The following is a 16,227-nucleotide window of genomic DNA, read 5'->3' on the forward strand; positions in this document are numbered from 1 at the left end:
TTATAAAATTACGCAAGAATATCTCAATTTTTATCTCCTTAGCAATAAGGAACAATTACATAGATTAAACTTATCTAACTGTAAAAACTGTCTTTAAAGTGGTTTAAATTTAGCACATGTACTCTAAAATAGTTTTGAACATTGTGTTGCGTAAGTCAAAGTAATTAAATGACAGGAAATGCCTTGCGAATCATGTAAGTGTATCAAAAAAATAAAAATAAAATAAAGACTAAGTAAAACTTAGCACTGGTGACTTAAATTGTTGAATCTCATGTTCGTACATGTAGTGCTCAGTTTAGTAGGTCACAAAGATTTTGTAAATAATCTCTTTTCTTTAATTGCGAACATTTTCAATATTTTGTTTAAATAAAAGTTTAATTGAAAATTTTAATTAATCATGCATTACGTGATAAGAAGTTAATTAAAGCCTGATTAGCAATCATGTTCAAACACGCGTTAATGTTCGCATGCCATGGACAAGATGAAGTAAGTTTTTGTATTAGCCTGTGAATATTTAAAAGTGTAAACTTGCGGTCTATTTATTAATGGTATTTTGTATTAAAGATAGGCATTCCAAAAAGTGTAGTAGATGATATTTTGAAATAGGCATTAGTTTAATAATCGCTGTACTTCATTAATAACTTGGCTACTGCTTAATGATAACATTCACTAAGTTGGACATAAGTATTTAATTAAGCCTATTTCAACACCATGTGTACAAATTTTTTAAATTTCACCTAATGATAAATTATTACACAAACCTTGAGCTAAATTAAAACTGCTAATGCAGTTGAATATTTTTAGGCCCTATTGACCACTTCCTTTTTCTTGCTGTATCTTATTTAGATAAGGAAACAATTGCACTCATGTCAAGCTTTCGAAATCCGAGTTTTCAACTGAAATATCCATTTTGAGATCCACAGTGTGTCGGAAAATGGATGATCTAAAAACGAAAAACTCCGGAAGATGAAACTTAATATTTTCTAGTCTCATCATAGAACTCAAATTGGAATATAGCGTTCAAAATTCCATCACCGGAGTGTTACTTTTTATGAATGAATATTTTATTTTTTTGAATGTTCTAAAGACGATCAGAGAAAAGGCATGCACATATCCATATCTCTCCTTCAAAATAAATGATACAGTTAGAGATGTCTGTGTGTAAATTGGTTTATCCCAATACTAAATCTGACAAACTTGATGGAATGGACACGCGATAGTCTTAGGTTCGTGTGCAGCTAATCGTCCACATTGGTGGAAGCCGACAGTAGACTGGCTGAAAAGGTCCTTGGCTCTAATAGCCTGAGATGCTGACGCCCTTTTAAATTAAATGATTTTAGTAGGAAGAAAACAATGAACAGCCAAAACAACAGTCTCCAAAACAATGACCAGTACTCGTACATGATTTGAAAATAATATTGCTTATTAAAGAAGATAGTTCTTGAACATAAGTTTATGATCATATCAGAAGCTAAAGATGGGCTTATTTGAAATATAATTCGCTTCTTTGGTAATGTTTTTTACAGCATTAAATATGTAAAAAGCCTGTTATCTATTAGGCTAATCCAATCTTGTACGTGACAGGCAATAGCAGTAACCTATAATCTTAATAAGCTTGCACTTCTTTAGAAATAAATAATACTAACTAATCCGAACACCTCTATTCTTTAAACTTCATTCTATTTACTTAAAATTTCTTGCTTTTTCTGTTAGAGATCAAATTTTCCCGAAGTTGAAGTGGACTAAACACTTTTTCAGAACATACGAGGTGTGTTCAAAAAGTAACGGGAATTTTTAAATTTCGCGGGTTTGGAGAGTCTGATTGTAAAATTTTTTTTTTTTATTGTGTTGGTACACATGCCCCTGAAGTACGATAAAATTTTTAGTAATATTCATTGTTTACTTCTTAAGTGGCAGCCGTTAAGGTTAGACGTGTTTTTCGAGCTTGGCGATTTTTTTTTGTTAAAAAAAATGGATCAAAGAATTTGTATTAAATTTTGCGTAAAAAATGAAATAAAGTGTGTGAAATGTTAATAAAGGCATATGGTGAGTCTGCTATGAGTAAAACAAGGATTTACGAGTGGTATAAGCGTTTCCAAGATGGCCGCGAAAACGTTGAAGATGACGAACGACCTGGACGTCCAAGCACATCAACAACCGATGAAAACGTGAAAAAAGTGAAAGAAATGGTTATGAACGATCGCCGAATCACAATCAGAGAAGTCGCTGATGATGTTGCCATATCAATTGGCTCATGCCATGAAATTTTTTCGGATGTTTTGGGTATGAAACGTGTGGCAGCAAAATTTGTTCCAAAATTGTTGAATTTCGAACAAAAACAGCGGAGAATGGAAGTTGCTCAAGAGTCACTCAATGAAGTCGACAACGATGCGGATCTACTGAAACGTGTTATAACAGGTGACGAAACATGGGTTTACGGATATGATGTCGAAACTAAGGCTCAATCGTCCCAGTGGAGGCATTCTGGATCGCCAAGACCGAACAAGGCTCGACAAGTGCGGTCGAATGTGAAGGTTATGCTCACTGTGTTCTTCGATTTTAATGGCATAGTACATCATGAATTCTTGCCACAAGGTCAAACAATCAATAAGGAGTACTACCTACAAGTTCAACGCCGTTTGCGTGAAGCAATCCGAAAAAAACGCCCGGATTTGTGGCAAAACAATTCATGGATTTTGCACCACGATAATGCACCTGCTCACACTTCATTGCTTGTTCGTGAATTTTTGGCCAAAAACAAAACTTTAACGATGCCCCAGCCTCCATATTCGCCAGACATGGCTCCATGTGACTTTTTTCTATTTCCAAACATAAAGAGAACATTAAAAGGCCGTCGTTTTACAAGCATAGATGACATTAAAAGCGAATCGCTGAAAGAGCTGAAAGCTATCACAAAGATCGAGTTTCAGAAGTGTTTCGAGGATTGGAAAAAGCGCTGGCACAAGTGTATTGTATGCGAAGGGGACTACTTTGAAGGCGACAATATTAATGTAGATGAATAAATAAATATTTTTTTCAAAAAACGAAAATTCCCGTTACTTTTTGAACACACCTCGTATACTGTCATATACTGGCGGTTGGCCCGGTCAAACAATGAAACCATTTCACAGATGGTCCTAATGCTCACAGTACACATAGAATCTTCTGCAGACCTACATCGATATGAACAACATTCTGGTCAAGTAAACAAGTACACTCGTCGTAGCCAAGTTCTCGTAGATTTGTGTTAAAAAAGGAGTAACCGATTTTTGATTTACTTAAGAAGTGTTAAAATAATTTCCAAATCTCATATTATTAGATTTTAACTTAACTTTTAGAAAACCGAAAGAAAGAGATCCTATTAAGGGTAGAAAGAAGGAAAAGATTAATGTAGACATGTTTAGTAAAAGCAATAAAAATTTAAATTGCGAAGAAGCCATAAACTCTAAAAAGCCTTTTTTAGTTCGCCTAAAGTATTAATTTAAGTTGCAGAATCAACTAATTTAGACATAAATGCGATTCCTTTAAATAGTCACTAATTAGCATTGCCAGTATAATATTTATTATTCTTTTTACTAACAGTCTCCTGTAAGTAAATGTTTGAATATTTAAGTTCTTACTACAAGGAAATATTATATAACATCTGTTTATAGTGAAAACAAAATCAATAGGCATTACAACCGTTACAGACAAAACTAGCCACAATATATGTGTGTCAAGCTCGTAAAACTGTTGAATCTCTTAGATAATATTTCAGGAGAAGAGGAACAAGGGGTAAGAAATGCTCCAATTAATCTGGAATACTAGATATTGTTGGTCTGTTTCTGGTTTAACTGTTTTTGTTTTTTTTTGACAGATAGGCAATGTTTCATAACAAAGCGGCTTGTCTCTATTATTACTTCAAATAACAATCTATGCATCTAATATTATTTATTCTTTTTTTTTGTGAGTGCTCGTGTGTTAGTGACATGGGATTGCTCTGCTAATTAAGAACACATACTCAATTCATCAAAAGATTGTCTAAATGAAAATATGTAATAAATTATACAATTAAATTTAGAAAGATAAAAACCTAAACAATTGTCACAAAGTTGACATATATTTAGGACAAAATAATTTATTCTTAGATTTGATAGAAAGATGAAGTGGTTTCACACCTTTTGGCTGTTTGAATTTGGAAGCAGTGCTGATTTATGGTGTTTTTTGTTTTCTTTGCTCAGATTTTGGAATATGGTTCCAGTTATTTCTCTTTAAGCCTGGAATGACTGCAAAATACAATGTATCGCACTTAGTACACATGAAATTAAAATAAAAAACATTTATGAATGAACCATTTAGTTCGTTTTTTATTTAATTATTTTTTTATCTGGGTTTATCGCTTATTTATTTATTACTCTCCACCATTAGCCTTAGCTTCCCATTAGGGGCTATCCTAAATATTTTTGTAAAAGGAAATTATCAGAATTATGTAACCATATATTAGCTAGCAATTGCGAACTTACGTAGTCGGCTAAGACTCCAGTTCATTCTCAAGTCATAACTCAAAAACGAAGAATCAATGAAAGGTAAAAATTTATATCTCGTTAAGGAACCACCAAAGGTTGCTTCAATAAGATTTTGGTTCAAATCGGCCAAGGCAAAGAAATCACTTTACTGATTTTCTTTAAAAAAATTATCATCTAATAGTTCTCAAAAATAGATGAAACTATTTTCTTCAAACTTATTGCATAGATGCAGATCTACGGATTAATCTGTAATTGAATTGTTTTTCCCAGGAAAATGATATTAAGTGCACTTCTGAGAGGAAAGTGCAATTGCACTGCCTTGCCAGCTTTATTATAGTAATAAGAATCTAATAAGGAACTAAATTTCAATATTTAAAGATAATCAGTTGACCGTCATATTTAATTATTACGGGTTCTCTAAGAGGTAGGGCATCCCTTCTAAAGTAATAAGAATTATAAATGACCTTGAGACTGGTAGTAAGAGAAAGTCCTGTGAGTGATCATTTAATTCGAAAATTTTTGTACAAAGTTAAAGATTAACGGGTTCTTTTTGAATGATATTATTTGTAAATGCTAAAAGCTATCTGGCTCTAATTGAATTTTATAATTAAATGTGGTAGGTATATTTTATTAAAATAATCGTCTCTTCACTAAAAAAAATTATTAGCGTAAAGTTAAAATCAAAACCGAAATACTCCAAATCTTTCTTTGAAGAAGCTTGATGAGAAATTATTCATAATATTTTTCAAAGCACTACTGCCAAATAATTGAAAAATATCATTTAGATTTGTCTTGTACTTAGAGGGGTCTATTAGGCAAAATTTTGATGCATATTAAATTTATAGTCTACTCTGATTTAGCCTACCCAATAGTAATAACCTAGCGCGGTATTATCTCTATGTAAAACATTCCAATTATTATTATTATTATTATTATTTAGGGGTTAAAGACAATTCCTAAGGAATCATATCCCCAATGCCCAAAGTCCAAGATCTCCTATCCTCCCACTGCCCTTCCCGAAGGCCTCTAGAGGCCATTCCTTCGGTGATACCCTCCATCCAAGTTTCTCTAAGCCTTCCTTTCCTTCTCCTCTCACTAGGAATGAAATCTATGATTTTCCTAGGCCATCTCTCACCACTCATACGCATCACGTGGCCGTACCACTTTAATTTCCGTGTTTCAATGGAATAAATTTTTTTTTTTGTATTCCAACACGTCTTCGGATTCCGGATTAGGCACGTGCCATATCTTGGAGACCCCACAGCTTCTTCTCCAGAAATCCATTTCTAAGGTCAATAGCCTATCTTCCATTTTCTTTGTTAGGCTCCAAGTTTCTGCCGCGGAGAGGGTTATATTTGCCAAGAAAACGTGGAAGAGCCTTTTTTTTAATAATCTCCATGCGGATAGATCTACTCCAAAGTACCGAGTTCAATAATTGGATAGCTTGCTTTCCCTTTACAATTTTCTTTTGGATATCCAATTCTGAAGACTCAGTAGCCGATAACCAGGCACCCCCCCAGGTACTTGAACTCGATACACGGATGCAGCTGCCAATCATCCACAATCAGGGACGTAGGGAAAGATCCACCTACCACCATATATTGCGTTTTGGACTTGTTGAACTCTAAACCCCATTCTGAGTACGCTGCAAGCAGCTTCCTCAACATGTACGATAGGTCCTCCTTATCTTCAGCTATAAACACTTGATCGTCCGCAAACTGCAACGTGTACAGGGTTTCTTTTCCCACTTTCACTCCCATCTTAGAACATTTTCTCTTCCAATCAGAGAGCGCTACATCGAAGAAGATGTTGAAGAGGATGGGCGAAACACAGCAACCTTGCCTGAGTCCTTTTGATATAGGGCCAATTATTATTCTTTTGTTAAATTTTCTTCGCATTTGTCAATGATTATTGCTTTACCTGTTTACTTTATACTTATCTTTTATATTTATGTTACAGAGAACCTGAAAGAATGATGGGTGGAGAGCGGACCCGTGCTTATCGCTACGGCATGACTCTGTTATGTGTTGGTGCGCTGTTTAACTGGCTGGGACTGACTGAGAATAATTCTGAACCTGTCAAATTTATTGGATATACATGTTTAGCATCAGGAGCACTTCTAGTTTGTATGGCTATATGCTTCTGGGCGAATTCAGCACACAGACACGTTCACAATCAGGCTAGTAGTTGTAATAGTTTTTATTTACTAATTTTTGGTAAACAAACAAATATCCGATCGTAATAGATGGGAGTCCACTCTAGCACCTCTTCCACTAATTTTAATGTATTTTGTGGCCAGTGTTACTTACGTGAAAAGTCAAGTACTTTGTTCGAATTTTAGAAGTTCCGTTTTCACTGAGAATAAATAAATATTTAGAATTATTCTTGTCTCGCCAACGTAGGAAGAATGTTTTCAAGAATGACTCTTGGCCAAAAAATTGCCCAAGAAGCGCACTAAAAAGTTCTATTTTGAGTTGAGACCTATCACTTTCTGGAACGGTGACTTCTTTCTCGCTGAGATTTGTCAAATTTAGTTAAAAAAAAACATTTTCTCCATGAAGATCTTTGGATCAATCAACAAGTATAATCTACGCGTTTTTATCATGCCTTGAAATTCATATAAACTCCTCTACTTCTAAACACGATATTATATTTACCTTGATACCTGATGAAGTCTAGGTTATATCCCAAGTAGTCACTTAAATTGTGATATTTTTCTTTAGAAAATTTGGATACTCGTACTTACTGTCTATCGAGAATCTAACGTCGAAAACTACTATTTATGTTCAGGAAACTACAAAACTATTCACTGATTTGATATCTGCATAATGATCCTTTTTTTACTTCTCTTTGTATTACAGTTTGCTTTAATAAAAAAGAAAACCATAGAAATCTTAAATCTTATTCTGTTTACTTATTCAGGTAAGGCCAGAGCAGAACAATGAAGCTGTGGTAAATATAGTTGATCCAGGCAGGGAACGTAGAGAATTCAGGGAGAAACCTCCAGATTACGATACAGTTGCAGATTTATCTCCACCTCCAAGTTATGATGATGCTATAAGATTATCCCCAGCTTATCTTCCGCCTGCATGGTAAGCTGTAGTCTCTTTTCTTATATTTATAGAATTGTATATAAGCGATACTGTTATCTTCGTTAAAACTTAATTTTTGTAAACCCTGATTCACTTTCTTAGTTCAAACTACTTGCATGGATGCTGCAATAAAAAAATATTGGCAAACGCCATAAGGCGGCCCAGATCACGAATAGGTCTCTATCCTATCCAATTAAAAACCCACTTACAATAAATCTACGCACTACTGATTAAAAACAAATAACAAAATATTGAGAACATGAGTCGCCCTTCTAATTGGGTATTTCGACGGCTTCCTATTTAGATCACGGTTGGTTGAAGAGATGTAACTCCCTCCATGATCATTAAAGACTTCGTTACTAAGAACATGTAAGAGGATGTTCCCTCTGGATAGATGGATCCACATTTTTATTGTTGTTCAAGTTGAAAATCCTCTGGAAACGCGGGTTTTTTTTCAAACACCCAATTTCTGCACCTGGTGCTAGGCTATAGCTTTCAACTTTGTTAGAGAAGTGACAGCTATTAGGCTCGCTCTAGCGGCAGTTTCTAAAGATACCGAAATAGTACTGTTTGTACTGTTTTCAGAAGCGATTCAAGGCCATCATCAACCTAAACAATTATATGCGACAAAATCGCGGAGAGTTGCAAGGATAGTTCTTCCTCTACTGCTAAAAATCTGCAAAAGATCTTCAGGTTTTATAGTTTCAATGTACATAGTTTAAAGGAGTCTCCTGTCTCCCCGGTTCGGTTTGGCATAAATCTTGCAATAACCTCTAGCTATATTTGATACCCAGATATTGTTGTCAAGTATTTGTTCTGTTCTCATTTAGCCTTTACTAAAAATACCTTGCAGGCCCTTAAACATCGGGCCGGTTCTTCTGGACTCATGAATACAGTAAGTGCTCCACTTCTTGCCAGTCAGTAGGCAACATGGCTTCCCCCGATTAGTGAAGTTACAAACAATAAAGATTTAAAGTTAATTTGCCAGATATAAACTCTTAAATCTGGAAGTTGGGTAAAGATTATTATTTTTATTGTTAGTTGAAGCATTGTTTTGCTTATGATGTAAAATCAAATAATACACGATAAAATTATTTAACATAATTTTGCAGTTTCTTAAAAAAAAGATATCTTTATTACAGTGGAGGAATAGAAGGACCAAGTGTTGACAGATGTACCGAAGTAACATCACCTTCAACACAAACAGTCACCGTCAGTATTACACCCTCAAGCCCTGTGGAGAAACCAACTGGAGAAAGTCCAAAACCGGACTCCTCACCTTTGACAAGAGTTATCAGACTAAGTAGCCGATTGCTACGTAGAACTTTATCAAATGTTGATCATACAGACGAAGAAGCTCCCGTTCAAAACAGGCCGTCAATTCATCGGTCAAGTTCTGCACAAGAAATTAAAGATTCGTAGGGGCATGAAATAGCTTTTATAATTCAAAGAATAAAATATTCCGTTGAAGATAGCTATCCTATATAGGGATTCAATTCAATCAGGGAGGTTTTTTTCAATGTATTGTATTTTCCACGGCAGGATAAAATTTGTGGAATAATTAGAATCAGTGAGGCTGGAACGTTCATCTATCCGTTGGTCCTAAAGAATGAAAACTGAGTTTTTAATAAAAGATTTAGTGCTATTGCGGTACAGTGTTAAAACGAAAATTGCGCATAAAGGTTTCAATTTATAAGGAATAAAAAGAATTATGCTTATACAGCAGTATTTTCTAATGCCAGATATATATTACTGAAATTAGTAGACTTAAAGTGAAATATTTTATACTTATCTCTAATGGTAATCATTAATGGTACTGAATGTTTTTGCAAAATATTACTACTTACCATGTCTTCACAAATAACGTGTACTTCTATTATATTTTCTTAAATATTAAGTGGGAATTAAGCTTTTAGATGTCCTTTAAAGTTTGATTAAATTAATTATTCTAATGTATTACAAAAGAAGTTTGAAGAAGATTAAGAAGCTCGATGAGAGGTATAGTTCAAATTCAAATGTATTCCATTTAAGATCTCGCTTTTATACCAACGCTAACTAAACAAAATATCAATCTTAAAAATTTCTGACTTTTTGAATTTCTAAATGATTGTAATTTTGGTTCATTACTATTTAGTAATTTCAAGTTGTACAGTTCTTAAAAAAAAGAAGAAGAAACAGAGGTATTTATTATGCACTAAACAAGATACTTTTCTGGTATATTTCAAATGAAGAAAGTAAATATATTCTACAATTAAGTGAAGAGCTAAAGCTAAGTAAGTTAGTTAGTAAAATCATAATTTCTATTTTTTGAAATAAAAATTTTTCTATTTAGTTATTAAATAAAAATTATCTTAGATACCAAAAAGCTGAGCAAGCGAGCAACGTACCTCGTTTGCTTCAATGATACCACTCAGACGTGTGTACGATAAACCATTGCTACCTAAATTCCCGCGATTCACAACTAGCCAACAATGCGGTCACCCTTCTACTTCAATATCTTGAGCAACACGACAGTGACTGTGACAATAAATAAGTTAACTATCAACGTTATCTGTAGAAGATAAGCGCCACGGGCGATTTCTTATACATTCTGTAAAGTGCATTTATTCAATTCCTGCACAATGTTTTGGCCGTCAAGAATAATTGTCAGTAAATGTTTCTTTTAAAATATGGCTGTACCAATAATTTCCTCCCATATCGAATAAAGTTCTACATGATGGATAACTTCATCAAAGCCTAGAGTCATTGCACATTTTTCAATTTATTTTTAATTTTTTTGAATCAATCAAAGGTCACAAATAACAAGAAAATAATGTGATGAATTCGAAACCTACCTAGAAATTATGTTTAATCTTGGTTTTTATGAATTATTGTTGAGTTGGGTGAAGAAGAACGGGTAATTCGAATCCTCCTGTTGTAGTCTTCGAGATTTCCTTCAATTATTTTCAAAATTCCCGTGTGAGAAAGGCCTAACACTTTTCTATAGGGAACTCAGGAAGAGTTTTGTTGTTGACTAAAAAATAAACAGAAAAGTATCGCAATAAATAAGATCAGCTACAGAATTACAAAAGAGTATATCTTTTTTATTCATAGTTCTAAAACTAAAGAATTATTTCACACGTTATTTTACTTTTAAATATTCATCCAAAGGTGTTATTATGGTTTTTCAAAAATGTAAATAATGTAAAAGGGTATTGATGGCGGCTTTCTAGTCAGCTTTTCCTTAAGGCCATTTGTAAAAATAAAAAAAATGATTTAACAGAAAATATTGTCGTCTTCATTTTATATTTTTAGATAAATTATTGTTTATAATATAAAAACTGTGATCGAAATTCCTTTTAGTTTTTAAGGCTAGTATGTTTCGGATAGTTAAATTTCCCTTGTAATATAGCATATAATGTAGCGTATTGATTAATTAAAAAAGATAATGTAATTTTTTTTTTTAAACTAAAAATGTAGTCGAGTTCATACTTTCCTATGTAATTTTATTAATTATTAGTAAAGTAAAATATTAATTTTATAAATTGTACATACAAAATTAAATTTATATAACTGCTCGTTTTGTATAGAAAGTTGTGCGCTGTTAAGTCATCTATTTATCATTCATATTTATGTATAACGTATCTAAAAGATTTATTTTTAGTTATCTACCAATTGGCGGCAATAAGAATTATTAGCAATTCTTGGCCAGTTGAAATGGCGAAGAATGATGGCCACTTTAACTCATACTGTTGATCTATACTGTTGATTTTTCGTATTCTCGTACAACAAGCTATACAAAATTGAGCAATTGGTTGTGAACGGTATGAACTCGGCTAATCATTGGAATGCCAAAAAATTAAAAACAGAAAACAAAATGTAAAAACATTGTTTATCTAATAATAATTTTTAGAAATTGTTTCCCTAAAAATTATTGCTTTAATAATATATTATGTTAAAATTTATTTTCTTACTTCAGTAAAAACTTCTATGTAGAATATTAGTAGATACTGTCTTTGAAGAACAGCTATTTTGTATACTTTGGAAAATCAACGTTGAATTTGAGTACCAAATACTATCCAATGTTTGCATTATATCAGAAGTCAATTTCACTAAATGTTCTACAGATTTTCTGATGTTCTATTTGGAGAGCAAAAAATTTAAGAAAAAATATTACTTCAATTAAGTAATTTCAATTTAATAAAAATTTTGTAGAAAAATAAATAATATTACATCACTTAAATACATCCCAAACTAAGGTAAGACTGATACTGAATTTCATAAATAATTTATTTAAATTAAAAATTATTTTACTGAGGTATCAATTGAATATAATTTTTCAAATACATACGATAATATTTATGTATAGTGAAAATAAAAGCATAAGATAAAATAAATAAGTGTATATTTTATAATATTTTTGCTTAATAATTTAAAAAATAAATAAAATAAAAAAAGAATGAGGAAGAAGAAGGCTGACTGTACAATTTAAAAAATTAAAAAATAAATAAAATTTTCTTATTCCAAAAAAATAAATCTTATTTAATTACCTTTAAAGTGACTTTTGATACTTCCACTGGAATAGAATGCACAAACTCCCAAAAAGGTTTAAGAAAAAATAGTTAAAGTTAAAACTAACATACTGGTTTTGGTACAAAATGCTGATAATAATTACGAGTAAAGTCTATCATAATATCTTGGGTACAATCCGGTAAATTTTCACTCCAAACTGCTGGTGAACCGCTATAATGTGTAAAAGATGGTACTACAGTTTCTGGAGGCACTATTGTATTATCGGCGATCATACAACAATCTTTGAGTATGCATCTTCTGCCCTTAAATTATAATAGTAGAAAATTAGTAATGGAAAAAAAGTTAAAAGTATAGTAATCCATTGGCTAAACGACTTCATCTAGACGTTGGTTTTAAAGTTAATAGGGTTTGCAGAACTTTTGAAAAAAAAAAAAGACAGATTATGTGTATCCCTTTTGAGACGTAATGAGGCTTTTTTGCACGCTGTTTAGTGAAATTAAAGCAAACGTTTCTCGGTGCAAAACTAACAGTACCTAAAGGCACAACTTTACTGTGGCTAAGGTAAAAAGACCAATTAGGATAGTGCCTTATTACTAGCAATAATGAAATTTGCCTAATTCTCGTCTGGCATACTTAAAAAATAGTGACAAGTGATAAGCCTTAGTTGATTTTCCATGAATTCCAATGATCCCCTACCAATAACTAGATAAAATGGTCCAAAGCTACATAGCAAGATAATGCACAAGCTCAAATAAAACCCATTAATTTGAAGAAATGAATTTACACGTTATCAATCAATGTTAACCTAAATTCTATATTGCAGTTAGGATCTGCAATAAACGTAACACCACCGGATTGTTCAGAATTTATTTCTAATTCTCGTTTACTTTACCTACTTCTTTTTACAGAAAAGACAATCTTAAAACCGAATTAATCGCTCTGTATACCATGGAAGATCGAGAACATGTCAATTTCTCTAAAGGCAAAATTGATATAATTGCCACCATCGAAGAAGCCATACAACTTAGTAGATGGTTGTTGGAAAAGTTGAAATTTTGCTAAAATTCCTGGGGAGCAAACAAAAATGGATCCTGTAATTCTGTAAAACTCCTCATCAAGATATTCAGAACTCAGTGCATATTATGTTGCTAAGCAGATAAAGTTGCAACATTAACATACATGATTCAACAAAGCTGATTTGTAATAAATATAGATATCAGGTCATAGCACTTGGGGTATCATGGTCATTGTCTTCAAAAAGTATCTCAGGATTCAGTAAACATTAAAAACCAGAATTCATTTATGTAAGTTGCTTTTTTAACCTAGTCTGTACATTTTCACAATTATGTTTTGTGATAATAATGATAATGATAATAAACGCTCATTTATGTACACGTAAAAGCAATTACAAGTTAGAAATAGGAAATATAGAGACAAGTTAAATTTGAAATGGAGGTATGATGGTGATAAGGATATTATCAAGAGTCCACCCGAAGCAAATAAGAAAAGAAATGATGGTGCCAACATGTCACCGTCTTTCTTTCCTCCTTGGATTCGAAGGCCGAAGGGCTGAAGAGGGACAATATCTCCAATATCATACTTCGCAGTGGAAGACGTAACTAGAGAAAGAGAGAGAAGTTGCCATCCCTGCACGAGAGGTTTTTGATGACGAGACGGCGCTAATGACCATCTTGTGGATGCGCCGGAAAAAAAATATATGAATTGGTCAAGATTTTCAAATATAAAACATAAATACTCTTAATGGGGTTCTATCGATCAAAAAGACTTTTATTTCAATTAAGTATTTTTCGAATTATTTTTATAACTTATATTAAAACGTTTTTGCATCTAAACTTATTTGGAACTCTGCTCTGGAAGGAGATCTAGCATGACAGTTTTTTCATCACACTGTAAAATTAATTTTCTTTCAAAAACGGAGAAAATGGACAATTCTAGGTAATTCTGGTTTAGTATGCATCCAATTTAAACAAATTTGTTGCAAACATTAATAGAAAATAGTGAAAAATGAAAAGCAGTTCAGTAAATGCATTTCACGGGTTCAGCTATTGGAATAAAATATCACATTTAAAACCTTGTAAGATTTTTGTTTATAGATACTCTATAAAAACACTTTGAATTTCATTATTTTCAGCCCTAAAGAAAAAAAAGTGTGAAACGAGATTATATCACCACAATCCAACTATTGTTTAATTCAATTTGTGATAAAGAATTAATTCTGTACTGGCATTTCGTTAAAAGATAAAAAGTGTCTTCATTCAATAATAATAACGATTCATAAATGACTTACTATTACAACATTTTTTCCTACATATACATAAGATCCAACACCCGCTGCATTTACGATAGAACCTTCGCCAACATATACATGGTCACCCATATGTAAAGGAAAGAATGCAACTCTGAAACAAAAGAAAATAAATATATAAGTAATATGTGGAAATAATTTTCAGAAATCTTAACAGCTATCCTATTAAACATTTTATGATTTTAAGAATTTTATGAACTAAATATTAAAGAATTATGAAGTTAATTATGTTAGGTAGTTCAAATGCTAAACCCTTCAAGTAAAAGTGATATCAGGTGATATAAAGTAAAAATATTATCAGGAAGGAAGAAGTTCTACTTAAAACTATTTAATTCTTTGTTTTTCTTATAATAGTAAAAGGATGTGTGATTTTAGATTTAAGTGTTATAAAATTTAGCAATAACAGCTTCATTTCTAATTCTAAGTTTTTCCGGAATTGTGTCTAGCAGATTTCTTTGATTTTTGAATACAGGAAGACACCAACTCAACAATGTTAACAATGGTAAGCAAAACTTAAGAAATTATACGGTAAATCCGTAGATTATCAACAAAATGTACTTTCTGCAGAAATTTTATTATTCTTCAATAAAGACTCATTACTTTAAATGTATTTTCTAAGAATATGAACTTTTCTTTTAGATTAGTTAATTTATAACATAACGTGGGGCTGGAATTAGTTACCTGATTGCTAGTAAGTTGATGTGGAGTGAATTATGAAATTCAATAACTAAGTTTTACAAGAATATTGTAGATTATGAGAAAGATCAGATTCTCTAAAATTAATAATGTAAAAATAAAAGCAAATTTTTTTAAAATTCTGAGTTTCTTTGAACTAAAAATTAGATGACACTGTTAATAATAAATTTCAGAAAGTGAAAGTCACTGATTTGGGACTGAATGAATCTCATTGCTTTCAATAAAAATGGCTTCCTCAATCAAACATTTTTTAGTAAATTATATTCTGCCTGTAACTCTAAAGGCAGAAGAGTTTACAAATAAGTTATAACTAGGTCACTTTACATAATTTTTCTCATAAATAGTAGAATGAAGTATGAATGGTTTAAGATCCAACAAACCTTGTATAAATGTGTAGTAAGGTATTATTTTAAAATAATATGTTTAAAAATTACTTACCCTTTACTAAATTTCTTAAAAGGAGGTCTTATAACTGCATTTTTACTTATTATACAATATCTTCCAGTTCTAACATTTGCAAGATCACCTCGAATGATAGCATCAGATTGAACAATACATTTACCATTTAAAACTATATTCTGTGAACCACATAAAACTGTCTGTCTGCTTACTTTATTTCCCGAAGTCTACACCAAAAAACAAAAATGTAAATTAGTTTAGTAACTAACAATGGGCGTATTTGTTTACTAGTGCTAATGAAAATTGTAAAAGGCAGTACTCACAGTTTCTACGTATTCCGATTTATCGTAATACTCGTCTTGAAGCTCCATTTTTTTAAATTAAGGCTTTGTATTAGTTTCTTTTCTCCAGAACATAGACGAGCAATCAGTGCTTAGATCGTAGTAACCTGAGCACCAGTTTGTAACCTTAAGGGAAGGTATTGCTGCAGTTTGTTGAATAATTGAATGAGAAAAAGTTAAATATTCCAGTTTAACTTAAATTAGGATTTATTTATTTATTTAAATAAAATTAATTTATGAAAATTAATATTTGAAAAGATTCTGTAAAAGTTCATACACATAATATGTATATATTTTTGCTGTCAATTTGCAAAGTTACTAAAGCCAGGTAGGAAACAGGTTTTCATTGACCGAAT

General features: G+C 31.9%; 2 protein-coding genes across 7 annotated transcripts in view; one reads left to right on the forward strand and one right to left on the reverse strand.

Annotated features, from left to right (window-relative positions):
* Window positions 1–9,317, forward strand: part of LOC141454520 (uncharacterized) — a 98,679-nt gene extending 89,362 nt beyond the window's left edge. For 4 of the 5 annotated variants that reach the window (XM_074128846.1, XM_074128845.1, XM_074128844.1 and 1 more), the window contains exons 2-4: window positions 6,465–6,684; window positions 7,428–7,597; window positions 8,740–9,317. In XM_074128846.1, coding sequence (XP_073984947.1) covers window positions 6,478–6,684; window positions 7,428–7,597; window positions 8,740–9,019 — 657 coding nt within the window. In that variant the 5' untranslated portion in view covers window positions 6,465–6,477 and the 3' untranslated portion in view covers window positions 9,020–9,317. Of the gene's footprint in view, window positions 1–3,641; window positions 3,775–6,464; window positions 6,685–7,427; window positions 7,598–8,739 lie in introns of those variants that run through there. The other variant, XM_074128847.1, reaches the window with a different exon arrangement.
* DCTN5-p25 (Dynactin 5, p25 subunit) lies at window positions 9,033–16,014 on the reverse strand. 2 transcript variants are annotated; one of them, XR_012458767.1, is made up of 5 exons: window positions 15,854–16,014; window positions 15,570–15,757; window positions 14,418–14,529; window positions 11,551–12,411; window positions 9,033–10,610 (listed from the first exon to the last, which is right to left on the reverse strand). XR_012458767.1 is itself a non-coding variant. In XM_074128849.1 (4 exons), the coding sequence occupies exons 1-4, from the start codon at window positions 15,899–15,901 to the stop codon at window positions 12,211–12,213; spliced, it is 549 nt and encodes a 182-aa protein (XP_073984950.1). In that variant the 5' UTR covers window positions 15,902–16,014; the 3' UTR covers window positions 9,033–12,210. The 2 variants fall into 2 exon arrangements, 1 of the variants encoding a protein (XP_073984950.1); XM_074128849.1 differs by having other exon boundaries at window positions 9,033–12,411.
* Window positions 16,015–16,227: the final 213 nt, after the last annotated feature.

The sequence above is a fragment of the Rhodnius prolixus genome, unplaced genomic scaffold (genome assembly GCF_049639745.1).
Source record: "Rhodnius prolixus isolate KJV_2025 unplaced genomic scaffold, Rpr scaffold_9, whole genome shotgun sequence".
Lineage (NCBI taxonomy): Eukaryota > Metazoa > Arthropoda > Insecta > Hemiptera > Reduviidae > Rhodnius > Rhodnius prolixus.